Source organism: Rhinolophus hipposideros (genome assembly GCF_964194185.1).
Source record: "Rhinolophus hipposideros genome assembly, chromosome: 3".
Lineage (NCBI taxonomy): Eukaryota > Metazoa > Chordata > Mammalia > Chiroptera > Rhinolophidae > Rhinolophus > Rhinolophus hipposideros.
The window spans coordinates 103,292,597-103,309,026 of record NC_138049.1 but is presented as its reverse complement, the minus strand read 5'-3'; the positions used below and the strand labels follow the sequence as shown (position 1 = coordinate 103,309,026).

General features: G+C 39.1%; 1 protein-coding gene and 1 long non-coding RNA gene across 8 annotated transcripts in view; one reads left to right on the top strand and one right to left on the bottom strand.

Annotated features, from left to right (window-relative positions):
* FKBP5 (FKBP prolyl isomerase 5) overlaps positions 1–16,430 on the bottom strand; it is a 96,540-nt gene that overhangs the window by 15,334 nt on the left and 64,776 nt on the right. For all 7 annotated transcript variants that reach the window (XR_013993091.1, XM_081044584.1, XM_081044588.1 and 4 more), the window contains 2 exons: positions 4,697–4,853; positions 23–113 (listed from right to left, as the gene is read on the bottom strand). Coding sequence is in view for 6 of the 7 variants with exons in the window: in XM_081044584.1 (XP_080900710.1) it covers positions 23–113; positions 4,697–4,853 (248 nt within the window). In the remaining variant the exon portion in view is untranslated. The remainder of the gene's footprint in view (positions 1–22; positions 114–4,696; positions 4,854–16,430) is intronic.
* LOC308496035 overlaps positions 8,642–16,430 on the top strand; it is a 39,890-nt gene continuing 32,101 nt past the window's right edge. The window contains exon 1 of the long non-coding RNA XR_013993092.1: positions 8,642–8,797. This is a non-coding gene — a long non-coding RNA (uncharacterized lncRNA). The remainder of the gene's footprint in view (positions 8,798–16,430) is intronic.

Here is a 16,430-nt window from a genome sequence, read left to right as displayed (position 1 = left end):
GAGGAGTTCGTTATTTTCTCACCTTTTCGAAGCTCTTAAGTGTAACTTCATATATAAGCTCAGCATTAGGTTCAATGCCAAATTTAGGCTTCCCTGCCTCTCCAAAACCATATCTGAAATGGAGAGTAAAGACATGAAACTTTAAAAGCATGGGTGTATTTCCAGGCACTTCCTTTGGTACTTTGCAGCACCACATTAGACAGAGCTATCATCTGCAGACTACACACGTCAGAGGCCCTGAAGATAACCCAGATGTTGATCAGAAGATATATACCAAGTATCGCTGCTGTGGTTTTCTATGAAACCAGGCTAGGTTTAGTTTTCTTTTCTCCTTCACATTCGCATGTAATGCAACACCTGTGCTCCTTGGGGCAGCTTGCTTACAGTGATTTTAAATGTCACTGCCTGTTTCTCTGCTTGATTTTATATCTGGTTCTTCTTACAAAATAGCCATTATTTGGCTATGAGAAGTCCTCCCGAAGCTTTACCAACAGGAGGGCAGTATTTCTCCAAGACTTTAAAAAAGTACACTAAAAAGTACCAATGATATAACAAACGTATAATCAAAAAGAACAGCCTTAGCAAGCTCTAACAGCTCACCAAGAGAAACACCCTCGTAGCTCTGTGGCTGTCAAACTGTAAAATGCTCCAGCTTCTAGCCCAAACGGACTGAATAAAAGCATGAAGATATCGAAATCTGTTTTTTTCGGATCCCTTCAGATCTTTAACAAATCCAAGGCATTCAAGAAGTCCACGTCTACCAGAATGGAAGTTCTGGCAGAGGTCTGTCTGGTTCAATGGTTTTCCAGCATTTAGGACAATCCCAGCATATTAGGAAAATGTTCACTGGGATCGATTCTGTTCTCATCTGTTTCAAGCCAAACTACTCTTTAATAAATGGAAGGACACTGCAAAAACATTGAGTAAACCCAAATTTTCAGGCGATGAAAGATGCCAAACCAGGTCAATGCTAATACCTTGAATGTTCTCAGGGGCAAAAGGACTGGAGTGGGAGCATTCCTATGCTGCTGCTGCTTGCATCACATTCTTTACCCCTTGCCTGAATATTTCAGGAAGAAAATGCTTACTCACCTCCACTGTTACATAAGAAAATGGAAGCTGGAGCCAGAGTGAGGCAAAGAGATACAATGAGAGCTGGTAGGAATGGGGTGTGGTGGTTTTAATAGCAGGGCAAAGGGTATCTTCAGCAAAGAAACAAGAGAGGACATAATTACCAGTGGCCAATTTTAGGAAGTGGTGACGAGTTTTCTACTTTGAGCTCTTAGACCTATACATCCCTTATTTTGTTTCTGCCATCTGGTAAATAAAGAACATTCCTTAACTGCTGGGAACTAGGTAGGAAGGTGAGGCCTTGCTGGGCACGTGTTTACTGGCAGCACGTTATGTTTGGTACCCTGTGCTAAACAGGTGCGACTAAAACAGATGATCTGGCACTGCCTTACACCAGTGGCTCTCAACAGGGGTGATTTTAACCCCCGCCCCCCAGGGACATTTGGCAATGTCTGGAGATGGGTTTGTCACAGCAATGTGGCTGCCACAGGCATCTGGTGGGAATGGGCCAGGGACACTGCTGAGTATCCTACAATGCACAGGACAGGCCCCACAACCAAGAAACGTCTGGCCCAACGTGTTACCAATGCTGAGAAAAGCTGCCTCAGAGGAACTCACAAACACGGGTCCCAAGGCTGGGGGTGGGAGGTCGGGGGTTGGGTCAAGGGCGGCACCGAATTGTCCCGGTTATTATCAACGGGATTAAAGGAGACTGAAGAGGGATATTATTTCTACAGTCTCTCCTGGGTTCACACGAAGAGATTCTGTGGAGATGTATGTGGAACACATCATCCCGGGAGAGGAAAGGTCACACCAAACTGTTTTGGGAGCATCTAACCTGACTTCCACATGATACCGAAAGTTGTCTGACTTACGTTCTATCAGCCTGGGCAAGGAAGGACCCAGGGCACACAAATTCATCTGACCGAAAGACAGAATACCACCACTGAATTCCAGGACTTAACCAAAAGACAAGCTAGGCTACAGTAACGGAAGGAACCCAGTGTTCATGCTCCTGAATTAACAGTTGTCTGCAGAGAGTAGAGATACACATAATGACTATTACTAGACCAGTCAGCCTTTATGTGCATACAAGAAGCACGGGTACCCTAAGTTCTTACCAACTGTTCCCTTTTTATAGATGAAGAAACTGAGGCTCAGAGAGAAGTGCTTCCTGAGAGTCACACAAAGAGGCAGTGTAGAGCCAGGATTTAAATCCAGACTCTGTGTCCCAGAAGATGGTTTCGTTTTTGACCCACACAGCCTCCTAATTAGCTTGGCAGCCTATGTTTGGGTTTGGGGTTGATGCAGAACAGAAACATAAGGAAAGGAAGGAAAAAGTCAAAACTAGCCACACTTTACCTAAAACGAAAAAGAGTCATCAGTCATAGTATTTAAAACAATATATAAGATACTGTCCTGATAAGAAGAAAGAAAATGGGTTCTTTGGAAGTGTTTTATGAATTTCTTATTATGAAAACATCCTGCCAAGGAGTCTATCAGAATCAAAGAGAAGTATGACCTGGGCATCTTTTGGAGAAGGAAACACAGGTGACACTAGGAGTCGCACGGAGCATATTTACAACAGCGTTCGGGGACAATGCTGCACGGTAGGTAAGTGGGAGTCTGGGGAAGACAAGGAATCCCTCACAGGCACTCACCATGCCTGGTGTTGGCGTGTTCTACATACATGGGGGATACACACACGTACCGTATGTGTGGGTACTCATCCACTGCACAGTATGTACCTTCCAGAATGCCTCAACATACTAAACAACAGCTGAAGAAAAAATAACATGTTCCTTTCTAATTATGCCAAATTATTTACACAAAACATACGAAAAAACTTTTATATCTACAAATTTATGAAGACTTATTGACGATTTTTATGACTGAAAAAGTCTACCATATGTTTACACAGGGTTTCCTCTTCCTTGTGGTGTGAGGGTCAAATGGAAGAGGAAGAGAGGCCTCGCGATAGCAAAACCAGCTAATACACAGAGGGTTTCTGTGTCAGCCACTTTGCTAAGTTCTTTCCATGCATTATCTCACTGAGTTCTCCACAACTTTATGAGGTAGGTACTATTATCCCCATTTTACAGAAGGGGAAACTGAGGTTTAGGAGAGTTAAGTGACTTGCACAAGTGCACACAGCTAGTAAGTTGCAAAGCAGGGTTTAAGCACTAATGACACAACAATTAAAACTTGCAAGGAACTACGTGCATTAATAAATGTAAGGATAATTTCTGTTTCTCTTTGCCATTAAACTTGAGAATCTGGCCCTACAAGTGCCTTGTAAGCTAGGTTTAAATGCAACAAACTCATTCATATACTATTATGTGCTCAGTGTATACAGAACTTATCTTCAAGGAACTTAAATCTGAAAACATACACTGGACATAAATACCACTCTCTATATGAAGCTAGAACTACTATAATTTTAGGATGCTAGATTAAAAACCACTAGATTTTTGTTTGTAATATCTATTATCCAAAGCAGACAGCCTTCTCTGTGCATTGCTTGATTTAAAAAAATTCCTCATAGAGAGAAACAGGTTCACCTAAGGGTGAACGAAAAATACAGAGGAAATGTAAATGAAACACTGACATGGGGAAATAGTAGTGGAAATGGAATATGACTGAGAAAAGGAAGGTATTAAATAAAAGGAGCTGCTAGTGAAGGCTCTGAAGGGCTCAAGGAATGGGGGCATTTTGGAAGATTTTCAAGTGGGTGGGGGCATGTTTAAAGCATCACTTGAGAACTATGATCGTGGCCCAAGTATTAGGGCAGAGGTAAACACGCCACTGATTACTACGGAGGCTGAACAAAGGCAAGCAAGTGTGCAAAAGGCACCATATTACCTACTGGTAGGTGTAGTTCATCAGAATCCTACTGACTGAACTCCAAAGAGGCAGAGAGGGAGCAGACACACAGAGAAGCCGAGGCACTTACATACAAACAGAATCAAACACCCTGGTGCCTCTCAATGGTCCATTTCTCAAGATAGAAGGATTGGATTCATGGTATAATTTTAGGTCTAAAAATAATACCAAATGTGTTTTCACAAGAGAGACTGTTAGTGTCTGCTAGTTCTGAGGGTGCAAGTGCTAATGGGTATCCTTATGGTGGGAAAAATTGAGGCAAAAATGAGTCATCTCTGCTGCCTGTAGATCCAGGAAGAACACTTTTCTTTCCCAGGGACTCTATATAAGAACAAGTGGCACAAAGTCAAGTGGTAATAAATCATCCAAATGCTGCTTCTACTTCTAACCCCCACAGGTTTTACTGCCTCCTGCCTAATTTAGAGAAGAGGAAAGGGGTGGTAAGAGAATCACCGGAGAAGTGCCAATAGCTTCCTGTCTTGGCAACATAGCAAGCAAAACAAATAAACAGAAGAGCAAAACTTGCCTGTCTATCTTATCCTTAACACACATCAATCAAGTGAACAGGTTCACACGCGTTGGTGACATAAGGCCCATTAATTTACTCCGTGACTAACACAGTTTGATTTTTTCCACTATTAGCACTGACTTCACTGAAAACACCAAAATGTTAATTGAAAAAGTAAGCATATCCCGGTTTTTCAGATAACTTCACTGTGTACTGAATTGGTATGCAGCTTACCGTGGGCCAAGATGTAAAATACACTGCTCTCCCCGCTGCATTTTCTCCAGGGCTTTGTCAATTCCGATTGGGATGTCGTGGTCTTCTCCTTCACCAACGATGAAGACCACATCTCTGCAATCAAACATCCTTTCACCACAGCGGCCTTCTAGGTGGACTAAGGGAGAGGACACAAGCCAGTCACCAAAGGTGCTCCTTAGGACTGGCTCACTAGGGAGATACTAAGTGATGCCTCCCCTTTCCCATTTCATCTACAGACACACATGGTATGTCCTGCTGAAGTGTAGTCTGCCCACTCTGAAAATTTAAGAGCAATCATATTTCTTTCTGTTTTAAGTTTAAACTTATAACCACTGATAACTGTATCAATAAGATATTGGCTAATAAAGACAAAGTGGAAAAATAGGTTTGATTTAAACCTACTATATGACAGAGGTTTCCTTACCTATAACATGGGTTCGAGAAATACTAGATTATTTAATAACTATCAAAATGTCACAAATTTAATATCACATATAAAAATATAAGTTTAATATCAAATATAAGCTTAAACATTTATAACTGCATCTTGGCTTCAGATGCTTGGGTGAAAAACAACTGAATGACCATTTCCCCAATGATACACAAAGGTTAACTGAATACAGACACTTGTCTTTTTCTTTAAGAGTCTTAATCTCATTCACAAATATATTTGAATAAAAAAGGAAACCCAAAAGAAACATCTAACATACCGTGTTTCCCCGAAAATAAAACCTAGCCAGACAATCAGCTCTAATGCGTCTTTTGGAGCAAAAATTAATATAAGACCCGGTCTTATTTTACTATAATATAAAACCGGGTTTTTATCACATCACATCACATCACATCACATCACATCACAACACCGGGTCTTATATTAATTTTTGCTCCAAAAGACACATTAGAACTGATTGTCTGGCTAGGTCTTATTTTCGGAGAAACACGGTAGCTCTGTCCCTTAGTGGAGTAATAAATGTAAAGTGTGACGGCATGAAAAGTCTACTATAACCTCACAAATCAAATTACTTAAGTACCTCCTCTTAGTTTCTTAGGGCCTAATTCCCCACTCCACTCAAACTGACTCATCTTATTCCGGGGGCAATTTTATATTAGATAAGGGGCTTTTATGGCTTTTTTAAGACAAAACAGGAAAAACGCAATAGAGATTTATATTTTTTCTTAATCGGTTAGATTTTTTTTTTCCAGGATAAATAATTCTCTGAAACTTTCAACTATTTTTAATAGTGAGGATTATTCATTCCTTACCATGTAGGTCTTTGACTCAAAAAGAAATATGGGTGGCTTGTATGACAGCACAACAGCAATGTAATAATTTCTCTCATAAGAGAATTCTTTATTCCTACTTCTGTAATACAATGGCCTAGATCAAATGTAATGATTTCCTAAAATGCTTTTCTAAGACGGTTTGTTCTATTTTAGATCAATAAGTTGCTTTCGAGTGTAAAAATCACTCTGTTACATTTGTTCCATGAGACAATGATTATTTTCCAAATACATATTCAGTTCTAACTTACTCTACTCTTGACCTATTTGATCTCAGGGGTCCTATGAAACTCTGAAATTCTATGATTCTATGACCCAGTAATATAATTCTCAATATAGGCCCAAACCAGCTTCAAGGCTAATTCCTGTAGTTAATCATTTGATCAGGTTACCTTTCACCACAGCCTGAGAAATGAGAGAAACCCTCATGAGTAAACAGCAGTTATGTAGACACGAGGGGCCACAGTGTCTCATGAACATTTATACTTTTCTAATTTACTAGGATTCGTACTATCCTGATTTGTTCGCATTGCAGACATATGATGGAGTGTAAGAAGCTTGGCCTAAACAAGAAAAGGCCTTCCTTGAGTCAGACCCTCCAAACAAGGGCAAGAACCAGACTGGCTCTTAGGGTGGAGCTGGCATATAGGAATTTTGCTCTTTGCCCCATACTCATAAATGCTGATGATTCTATTACACTCACTTCTGGAAAACTCTAGATAAAATAAAACTTAATCAACTTGCAGCACATTAAAAGTTCTTTTGAACTGGAAAATATTTTCAAAATAAATTCAACTTTATTATTTTCAAATACATACATACTCGAGAGGTTCAGCAGGGAGTCTGGGGCTTAAAGTATTTTTACCAGAGTAAAAGCTGATGTTACTAAAGAGTTGAGAGTTCCGAAAAGTCTGGATTCTTAAATATTTTTCAAGTTGCCCAAGAAATTTAATTTAGACTAATGCAATCACGCTTTTCATGAAAAGAGATCTGTTGAGTGAGCAAAGTGAGTTTCAGCCCATCTACTGTGGAATTCCTCAAGTACTGAGATTTACTATCCTAGTAGCTCACAACTTAGTTGACAAATCTTTTTGTCTGAAGTTTATTGTTAGAAGTATCTTCCTCCCTAAAGGAGAGTACATTTAGTGGGGGAGGAAACTATCAGTACATTCATTGTGGTTTTTTGGTTGATCAAGTTTAAATGTGTTTTCAAAACAGGAAATCCAGAGACTCTGCAAAGGATTCCTGCCTGTGTCAGTTTCCTAGCCTGTTTTTCGGCATGCTGCATACACTTGACATTAAAATTATATAAATAATTTCAGAAATTCTCTACATGTGATAACCCATCGTATTAGGAAGAAAATATTGGCTACTAATAAGCATGTTAGGAAGGTAAAGCAAACAAGCAAAAAAAGAAATGTTCAAGTCAAATGGCAATGAAGGCATATTTAAGAAAGGAAAAAAAAAAACCCATTCATTGCAGCTGGTCTCTTTTAAGAGACAATAAATGACCGAACCAATGTTTGTGGCCACCTAATAGGAAGGTAAAAATTTGTAATAACTCTTATACTTACTACCTTATATATGGACTAATAACCTTCTTTTCCCAGTAAATCTAACTCTTCTAAGTTGGACCTGAACAAACACTACCTACAATACCTAAGATCTTAAACTGATAAACTGATACGTGCACATGCACATGTGCACACATGTACACGCACACACACACACACACACTCACACACACCAGTTTATATGCTTATATAAAACCACCACCTTTTAATACTGTCTGGAATGTCAGAACAAGAGGAGGTATCATAGCCTCAGGGAGTATATAGCCCATTGATTCTTCACATCTACCTGTAGCTAATGCTATAGCCAATTAACTGGCTTCTAAACTGGGAACACTGGTGTGACAAGTTCTACAGGACTGTTGACAAGAACTCAAACACCTTAGAGCCCCAGAAACGTGTGCCAAACGCCACAGTAGGAATCCCCCTTCATGGTGACAGAGGCAGCCATGCTTAGAGCCTATAAAGTCAGTTATTATTATTTTAATTGTCTCATCAATTGCTACCAAAGAAAACCGTGGCAACTCTGGCTGTGGAAGACCTGTGGTTGCTTCTGACCTTGCATCTCTTAATGCAAATACTCACTTAATAAATATTTAATAATAACCATCATGACTCACTGGGAGCTCGGCCTCGAGGGCTCAGGAGATCTGTTGCTAATTCCAACCAGCATGATTTACGGGAAGTAGATGATCTATGACGTGCCCAAAGAGAAGAAAAGTACATACACGATGCTTCTACTTAGGGCTTTTGGGGTAGAGAAAGAAATACACAAGTTAAAAAGGGACAGCATTTTCCCTTAAAGTCTCTGTAACTTAAAGTGGGGGGAGGTCCTTCCAACCCCGCCAAGTCAAACCAAACCAAATTACTCGAGCTTAGCTGCGCAATCGGAGTGTAACCACATCAAGTGAGCCTGGTCTGCTGCAAAACATCACTTAAACTGGAGCTCTGACTTATTGTTCTCTTACTGCCCTAGAGCAATTTTGTTTTGAAGAGCACAGAACACCCTGTTCTGAATGTGGCTGGCACATGAACTCAATGTGCTGACAGCAATTTGTACTCCGATTAAAACGGGTGGGGGGAGGAAAGAGTGTACTGCAGTAACAAAAACTGGAATGCAAGAACCCCAAAACTGTATAATTTGTATTTTAGGAAGCAAAACTGAGAAAGAGGCTCCATAACCTTAAAAAAAGTGCTGTAAATGCTCCAGCTTAAAGACGTAGCTCTGGTAAGTGTCTGTTTTTCCCTTTTCTAATTATAGTAGTTGGTGTCTGATAGCTTTGCACTCATTCCCAAAACAATTACTGGGTCATGGGGATCTGAATGGGAATGCTGTAATAGCATTACTACTAGACAAGACCGGTCATCTGGCCAGAGAAAACCAGGTTGACAGGTTACTCCCACTCGCCAAAGGTTTTCGCTGCTGCCTAATTCATGCCAAATGAATTTCTCTCTGCCTGTGTCTCCTGCCTAATAGAGAGCATTCAAGAGACAGTGGGATCTTAATCAACCCCTGAAAAGGCAAATGAGGAAGCAGAGATGGATTTCTAAAATCAGGAGAGCATGTTAATCACTGATTAGAAGAGAAACGGTTCCCATCAGGCATGGTGGTCAAACTGGGGGCAAACTCCCTCCCTCCCTCCTTTGCAGCATTTCGTACTATTCGAGATTACCAAATACCACTGTAAGATTGCTTATGGGACTGAGGGACACATGCTAACTAAGAGCAGGCATGGAAACTGGCTACTTGAATAGAATAACATTTATGCAGATGACATATATCTTAGTCTAAACAGGAAGCATTAACACAGCAATAAATTCCATGCTAACACAAATCCTCACCACTTTTCTTTTTACACGGGTCTAGCACTGTAGTCAGACGTGGATTCCAGTCTCAGTGTGCCACTTAACAACTGGGGCTTTGGGCAAGGTCATTTACATTATCTAATTCAGTTTCTTCATCTATAGAATAGGGGAAAGAATATTAGCTAACTCAGAATTGTTGAGAAGATTACATTAGGTCCTGATTAAAGCTTCTAGCCCAGTCAGTACCTGGTATTTGCCTATTCATTATGTCGGGATGGCTACTATGTTTTCACACTGTGTTACATGTGGATACACAGAGATGAACTCAATAAATGTTAGCTATGATTATTTTCCTGCAATTAGTGGTAAATTACACCAGATAAAACATGTTTCAGAATTTGGTATAAGAAACCACTTAATGGCTCCACAGAGACAACTGTGAAAGTATGAATAAAACTCAAAAACAGGCAAAAGCGATGTCTTTTGCTTCTTTTGTACCTCACTGTGCCCAACACACAGTTCAGGGCCAGAAAGTAAACATTTATTTAATGATTAATGTGAAAACAGGGCATTAAGGTAAATGGTAGTAATTTTCACTCATTATGGGAATTTTCCTTTTTGATAGTAGTCAGTACTCCTATTTTTAATAAATTCCAAGAGCTATTTAAATTCTTTACTGATATGGAGCTTTTGTTTCTTAATACTATTCTAAAATAAATGATCCATTAGCTGGGTTTTTTAAAAAATAACAAATAAGACTATTTTCTACTAAGATTTTACTCTACCATAAGACTTACAGATACCTTTTTAGAAGGAGGTATATAAATCCAAAATATTTGAAAGAATAAACACTGTCCATTTTAGACCAAGTGCCACACTACATTATTTTGTGAAAACATATAATAAAACAATTTCAAGAATTTGCTCTCTTACTGGACAAAATTTGCCAGGACATTCATAAACACTTCAAAAACATGTGAAAAACAAAACTGAAAAAAACCTCATAGCTCTATCAGATATCAACATGGGCATATATGAAATCTTTCCATTTTCAATTTTTTGGTACCATTGTTTGTTGTTGGTGGTGTTTTATGTGTAAGGAGCACACAGCTAGGTTTTGCAGTTGTTTTAACTTTGTAAGAATGTTTGCCTTTAATAGGTGACTTTATTCCATCCATATTTTTTGTAATCACTGATATGATCTGGTATCATCTTATTTTAGGTTTTCTATATAATATTTTCTTATTTTTCCTTTGTTACTTTTAATGGATTGACCAAATTTTCCTTGTATCTCTACCTCCCCACTGGGGGGTTTGGAAGTTCTACATGCTATTTTTACTCTTACCTAATATTACATTTTAAACAAATCATTTCAAGGTATACATATATTTTTATTAATGTTACCAATCAGCATAATCTCCCCTGGAATAAGAAAATCATTTTAGGCAATTTTGCCTCCCCTCTCCCTCTGTACTACATTGTGTTAAAACGACCCAGAATCTAGCTCCAGACTGTTAAACTATTATTATTTTTGACATTAAAGTGTTACCACTTCAAGGCTCTTTCAAGATAAATGTATCAACTTCACTGTCATATTTTAGGAATTACTTTTTTGCTAACTAATGTTTCTTATGCCTGAGTCTTCACTTCTTGGCTTTATTTTTTATGATGTTTTAGTATATCCTATAGTGTTATTTTCAAAAAGGGCATGAGTCGGCACATTCCAAAAAGTTAATTTTGTTCTCATATTTCAATGATAATTTCACCAAATATAGAATTCTAGGTTCAAAATACTCATAGTTAGACACAGTGTTCAAAGCCTTGTCTTGTAGTATTCAGTGCCATGCATAAGAAGTCTGATATTCTAACTCTCATTCCTTTGCATTTAGCTTGCTCCTCTCTGGAAGGGTTCCAAATTTTCTTTTAAGCTATGGAATTAAGAAATGTCACCAGGATATATCTAGGTGGAAAAGCCCTCCTTAGTCCTGTATGCCACCATCAACTGGCCCTTTCAACCTTAAGACTCTTCTGTCTTCTCTAGGAAATCTTCTGTTACATGTTGGATGAGATGCACATTGCCTTGCCTTGATTTAGCATCTCCGTCTTCTAATTTTTCTTTCACCTCTCACCTCTGTTTTTTTTTTTTTCTGTGTTCTGAGATATCCCTGACTACCCTTCCTATCACCAATTCAGAATTCTGGGACCGTCCGTTTTGCTTTTCAACCCTTCCTCTGAGTTCCAATTTTGATAGTCATATTCTTAATTTCCAGAAACCTTCTTATCCTCCCTTTCCTGTTTTAGAGAAGCTGGTTGTTTGATTTATGAATTTAATATCTTGTTAAACATCTCTGAAGATAATTAGTATTTTAAAAGTTCTCTATTTCTTGTTAGTCTCCCTTGGTGCTTCTTTTTCATGGTATTTGCTGATGAGTCTTTGTTGTTTGGTCATATTTATAAAGGAAGGATTAAGCAAGATTAAATGCCTGTCGTTCCCTCGCACAGTATTTCTAAGCAGTTGCGTACGTGGTCAGCCTTTTCCCAAAAGGGGTGGCTAACTGTAGAGATGTCTGGGTGAGGGCCCCACGGATACTTACTGAGCATTTACTGTGTGCTGAACACAATGTGCACAGGAATTTGGGGACATCTTTCCTTTCCCACTGGTGATGCTTGAAAAAGTTTCACTTCAGGAGCAAAACACTGGCACATTTACTATTGTGCAGAGCTGCTAGTTCACTTCCTCCCCCTTCACATCTGTTTTAAAAGTTCAGACACTTTATGTTCTCATTCTTTCGTCCAAGTCCTAACATATGGAGTCTTCTGAGGCAGATCCTTATTTTATTTCAGAAATCTGGCCTTATTGGCGTTATTAGCCTGGGAGCAAAAGTCACAGCCAGGCCCTGGAGTCGTAATTCTCAATCCCTGGTTGCAAATTAGAATCAACCGGGGGAGTTTTAAAAAATACTTGTGCCTGAGGAGTTCTATCCTTTGAGGTTTGAGATTCTTATTTAACTGGCCTGGGCTAAGGCCTGGGCAGCAGGGTTTTAAAAGCTCCCCGGGTAATTCTAAATTCAGCCAAAGTTGAGAACTACTACAGCGGAGGTTTACTGGCCCCGCTGTGCCACGTCGTCTTCTTACCACCCTGGTGATTGCCCCACAGCCTGCTTTGGCTCCCTCGCACCAGCCGACTGTGAGCTTGGAGTCCTGCCCGGGCTTGTGGGGAAGAACGGTATGTACTTCTGCAGAGGTCTTCTCTACACCTGTTTTGGGTTGAGATTTCTGAGTCTAGTTTCCATCAGTCCAATTTCATCTACTTTACATATTCTAGAAATTCTTCATAATTTCAGATCCACTTCTTGTATTCTCCTAGTTTTCCAGCACTAATATGGATTTTTCCTTCTTTTCTGAAATCATTCTCCACCCCCAGCCCCCATCTCTCATTTTAGTCAGACTTGGAAAGGGAAAGGAGGTGAGAGGGAAAAGTACTCCAACAATTTGAATCCTGCAGATCACTCTGTTGAAATTTTCACATCTGAAAATGCTGCCCATTGTTTGCATTCTTTGCATGCAAATGCAGCTGAAAGCACACTGTGAGGCGAGAAGCTAGAGCCACATTCAGCCAGCACTTTGATGTGCGCACTCTAAACACTTAAGGGAACAAATCAGAAGACGTGAGAGATGCGGAGTTGGGGTTAAGAGGAGCTGGAGGCTATTTAGAGCCTTTTGTCAGTCAGATTGGATTTTCAAAGAAGGCAAAGCTTAAAAAGTAACAACGTAGCCACTACTGGCAATTATACTAAAGTAGATGACTAAAGTCTCAGTCATCATAATAATGTCAATTAGACTACCTTAGAACACAGTGACTTCTTTTAAATGGAAAAAGGACATTGAATAAGAATTACAAGATGGTCATCTTACTGACATAAGAAAAAGCGCTCTGGAATGGAATCTAAAAATTGATTTCAAGCATTAGGATTCTGACAGAGACAGTAAAACTCAAAATTTCTTTGAGAAAGACTAAATCCTGTCAAACAAATTTAAGTTTTCTCTTCCACATAGAAAAAAACAAGTTATTAAAAGAAAGCAAAAGATCACCACTTAGTAAAAGCCGTTTGATTTGATCTATAACTTTACTTTTCAAAAAACAAGCACAAATCCTGAAGAAATATGATTTAAGTAAGATAACTATTAAGAAGATACACAATTAATTTGAAGACTGGTATTAAGCACAAAGACAAATTAATCATGGATTCTAAGTTACCCCTGGTAAAACCAAAAAGGTGTACTGATGGATTGGATGTAGGATATAAGAGAAAGAGGAGTCAAGGATTTCCTTCCTTAAATCTATTTAAAGAAAGCAAAACAAATGAAATAAACATAAAATAGAGGGTGGGAAAAAGAAATTAAATGTTCACCATGTACTAGGCACCATTCTTCATTTAACTGTCATAACAGCCTGTGGGGGAAACGATTATTTTTCCCATTTTACAGATAAAAAAACTAGATGCGCAAGTGGTTAAGTAATTTGCATAATCATAAAAATACCAAGATTCCAAATATGTTCCACGTCTGTTGCCCCCAAAGCCGGTGTGGCCCTCTTCCCTGACTACTCACTGTATCTTTATGCAGAAGCGACAGAAGCTCTAACTCTTGTGTATCTATAATGACATATTAGAATGAATGACCATTGTCTATTGTTCTCTTTCACTGTAGAATTGCATTTAAGTTCTAGGATTTCTACCTGGTTTTGAATTTAAGTGTATAGATGATGCTCCAAAAAAAGGGCGAGCTGGTAAAGTCTGAGAAGACTTCAAAAAGAACAATGTGATCCCAGTTTCTGACAGAGACCACTTACAAGTCAACCTTCTGTCCCCCTCCCACTCACAGCTAACTTATTTCAAAGGGGAAAAACAGGACACCTTAACCTAGATAAATGAAAATACAAGAAATTTTTATAAAATTGATTTGTTTCAGAAAACCAAAAAGGGCTTCTGGGAGAAAATTAACCATTTACTCTAAAATTTCCCAGGAAAGTATAATCTAACAAGATGAAAGACAAAAGATTAGTCATTGCTCTTTCGTAATATATTTAAAAACAAAAAATAAAATTATATAAAGGATTATTCAAATACATTTAAAAAATTCCATTCATAGTATGTTATCCTTCATGCAAAACGGAAGGGGATATAAGAAAAAAATACATATCTCTGCTCATTTCTGCAAAAGAAATACAAGAAATCAGAAACTAATGAGATGAGTTACAAACAGGAGTAAACAATGGGGAAATGGAACAGGTTAGTAAGACTGAAGGGGATGACACTTCTGAGTATACATTTTCATATATAGTTGGCCCTCCTGTATCGGTGGGTTCCACATCTGCAGATTCAACCAATTGTAAATTGAAGGGGGTGGGTGGGTGTTACATTGTTGCTGACGCATACCATGTAGTTAGTCCTATGATGATTTCAGTGGTACTGAACATGTACAAACTTTGTTTTTGTCATTATTCCCTAGATAATACAATATAATTACTATTTACATAGCATTTACATTGTCTTAGGTATTATAACTAATCTAGAGACGATTTAAAGTATATGGGAGGATGTGAGTAGGTTACATGCAAACACACCATTTTATATAAGGCACTTGAGCATCAGATTTCACTTATCTGTGGGGGAGGGAGGTTGGGAGAGTTGGGTGTGTCCTGGAAACAGTCCCTGGTAGATACGAGGGATGAATGTAGTTTAGAATCTCATGGTAATGTTTCATATATCGAAAAAAACAAACGAATAATTAAAATCAACGAGAGTGTGGAGAACTCCAAATGGATTGCAAACATAACCAATGAACCTAACTGTATTATAAATGTGTAACATCACCATACTGAAGGGAATGAGGAAGAAAAGAACTAACCTAAGTTGAAAAACAGTGTTTTCAAAGTATGCTATAAGGCTAATGACAAAAGGTACTATACACAAATATTTGCTACTTTGGAAATTTGTTTTTCACAGGGGTGTGCGTTGGCAATTCTGAAACTACTTTCTGTATATACTATAATTTATGAATGATGAGAGCCAAGTCTCTCACTGTTGGAGAAAGCAGTTTCAAATAAGGACAGGGAGAAGAAGGCTAGAATAAAGCTATGGTGTTGGATTGGAATGGAAAGTGTAAACACGTAGTCATAGTTTTTAAAATATACCTGGTGCCAAAAAAATGTATACACGTGACTTGTATTCATCTTTTGTTATCGGTATATATTGAGTATTACAATTTTAACACAGTTTTTACCTTTCTTATAGTGTGTATACATACATTTTTTGGCACTCTCTGTATACAGACTAATATAGAAATACATACAGATGTGTGTGTATATGCAAACTGAGGTTGACATATTTCCTACCTCTGTCTGCTAAGAGGTTCTAAAAGCAATAACATTTGAAACCATAAGTATACTTAGCATTTTTCTTTTTTTATTAGGGAAGGGGTGTGGGGACAGAGGCAGGAGAGTAGTTTCCAGGCTCTCGGCCTCACGTGGAAAGGTACTGCCTCAGGTAGTAAATGGCCATCAACTGTGATTGGATGGCCATCAGCTGTGGCTAGCTGGGAGTCAGCTGTAACCAGTGAGCCACTGGCCACTAATATCACTGCTGTGGCTACGCTAGCAGAAAATGGGGGCTAGCAAGAAGATGATGGCTGAGCTAGCAAGAGCGGACTGCAGTTAGCATGGCGGAGTGCGGGTTTCAGATTGCAGCAAAGTGGACAGCAGATTGCAGACTGTGTGGCTCCTGCTTCCTGCGTCTCCAACCCAGCTGCCAGCAAGACTATAGTGGTGTGACTCCCCTACCTATGGCTCCGTGGGTGTTCCTTTTTGACCTCACCACATCCTCCGTTCCTAAGTGGGGAGAGGGACCAGAGACCCTGCCTGACACCCTGCATGACACATGGCACAGCAAGCAGGGTACCGAGCTGGCCAAATCTCTCCGAAAGGCAGTGGAGCAGTTTGTGCATATGAACACTCAGTCTCAGGAAGACCAGGAGGAGCAGCTGCCGGAGAGCTG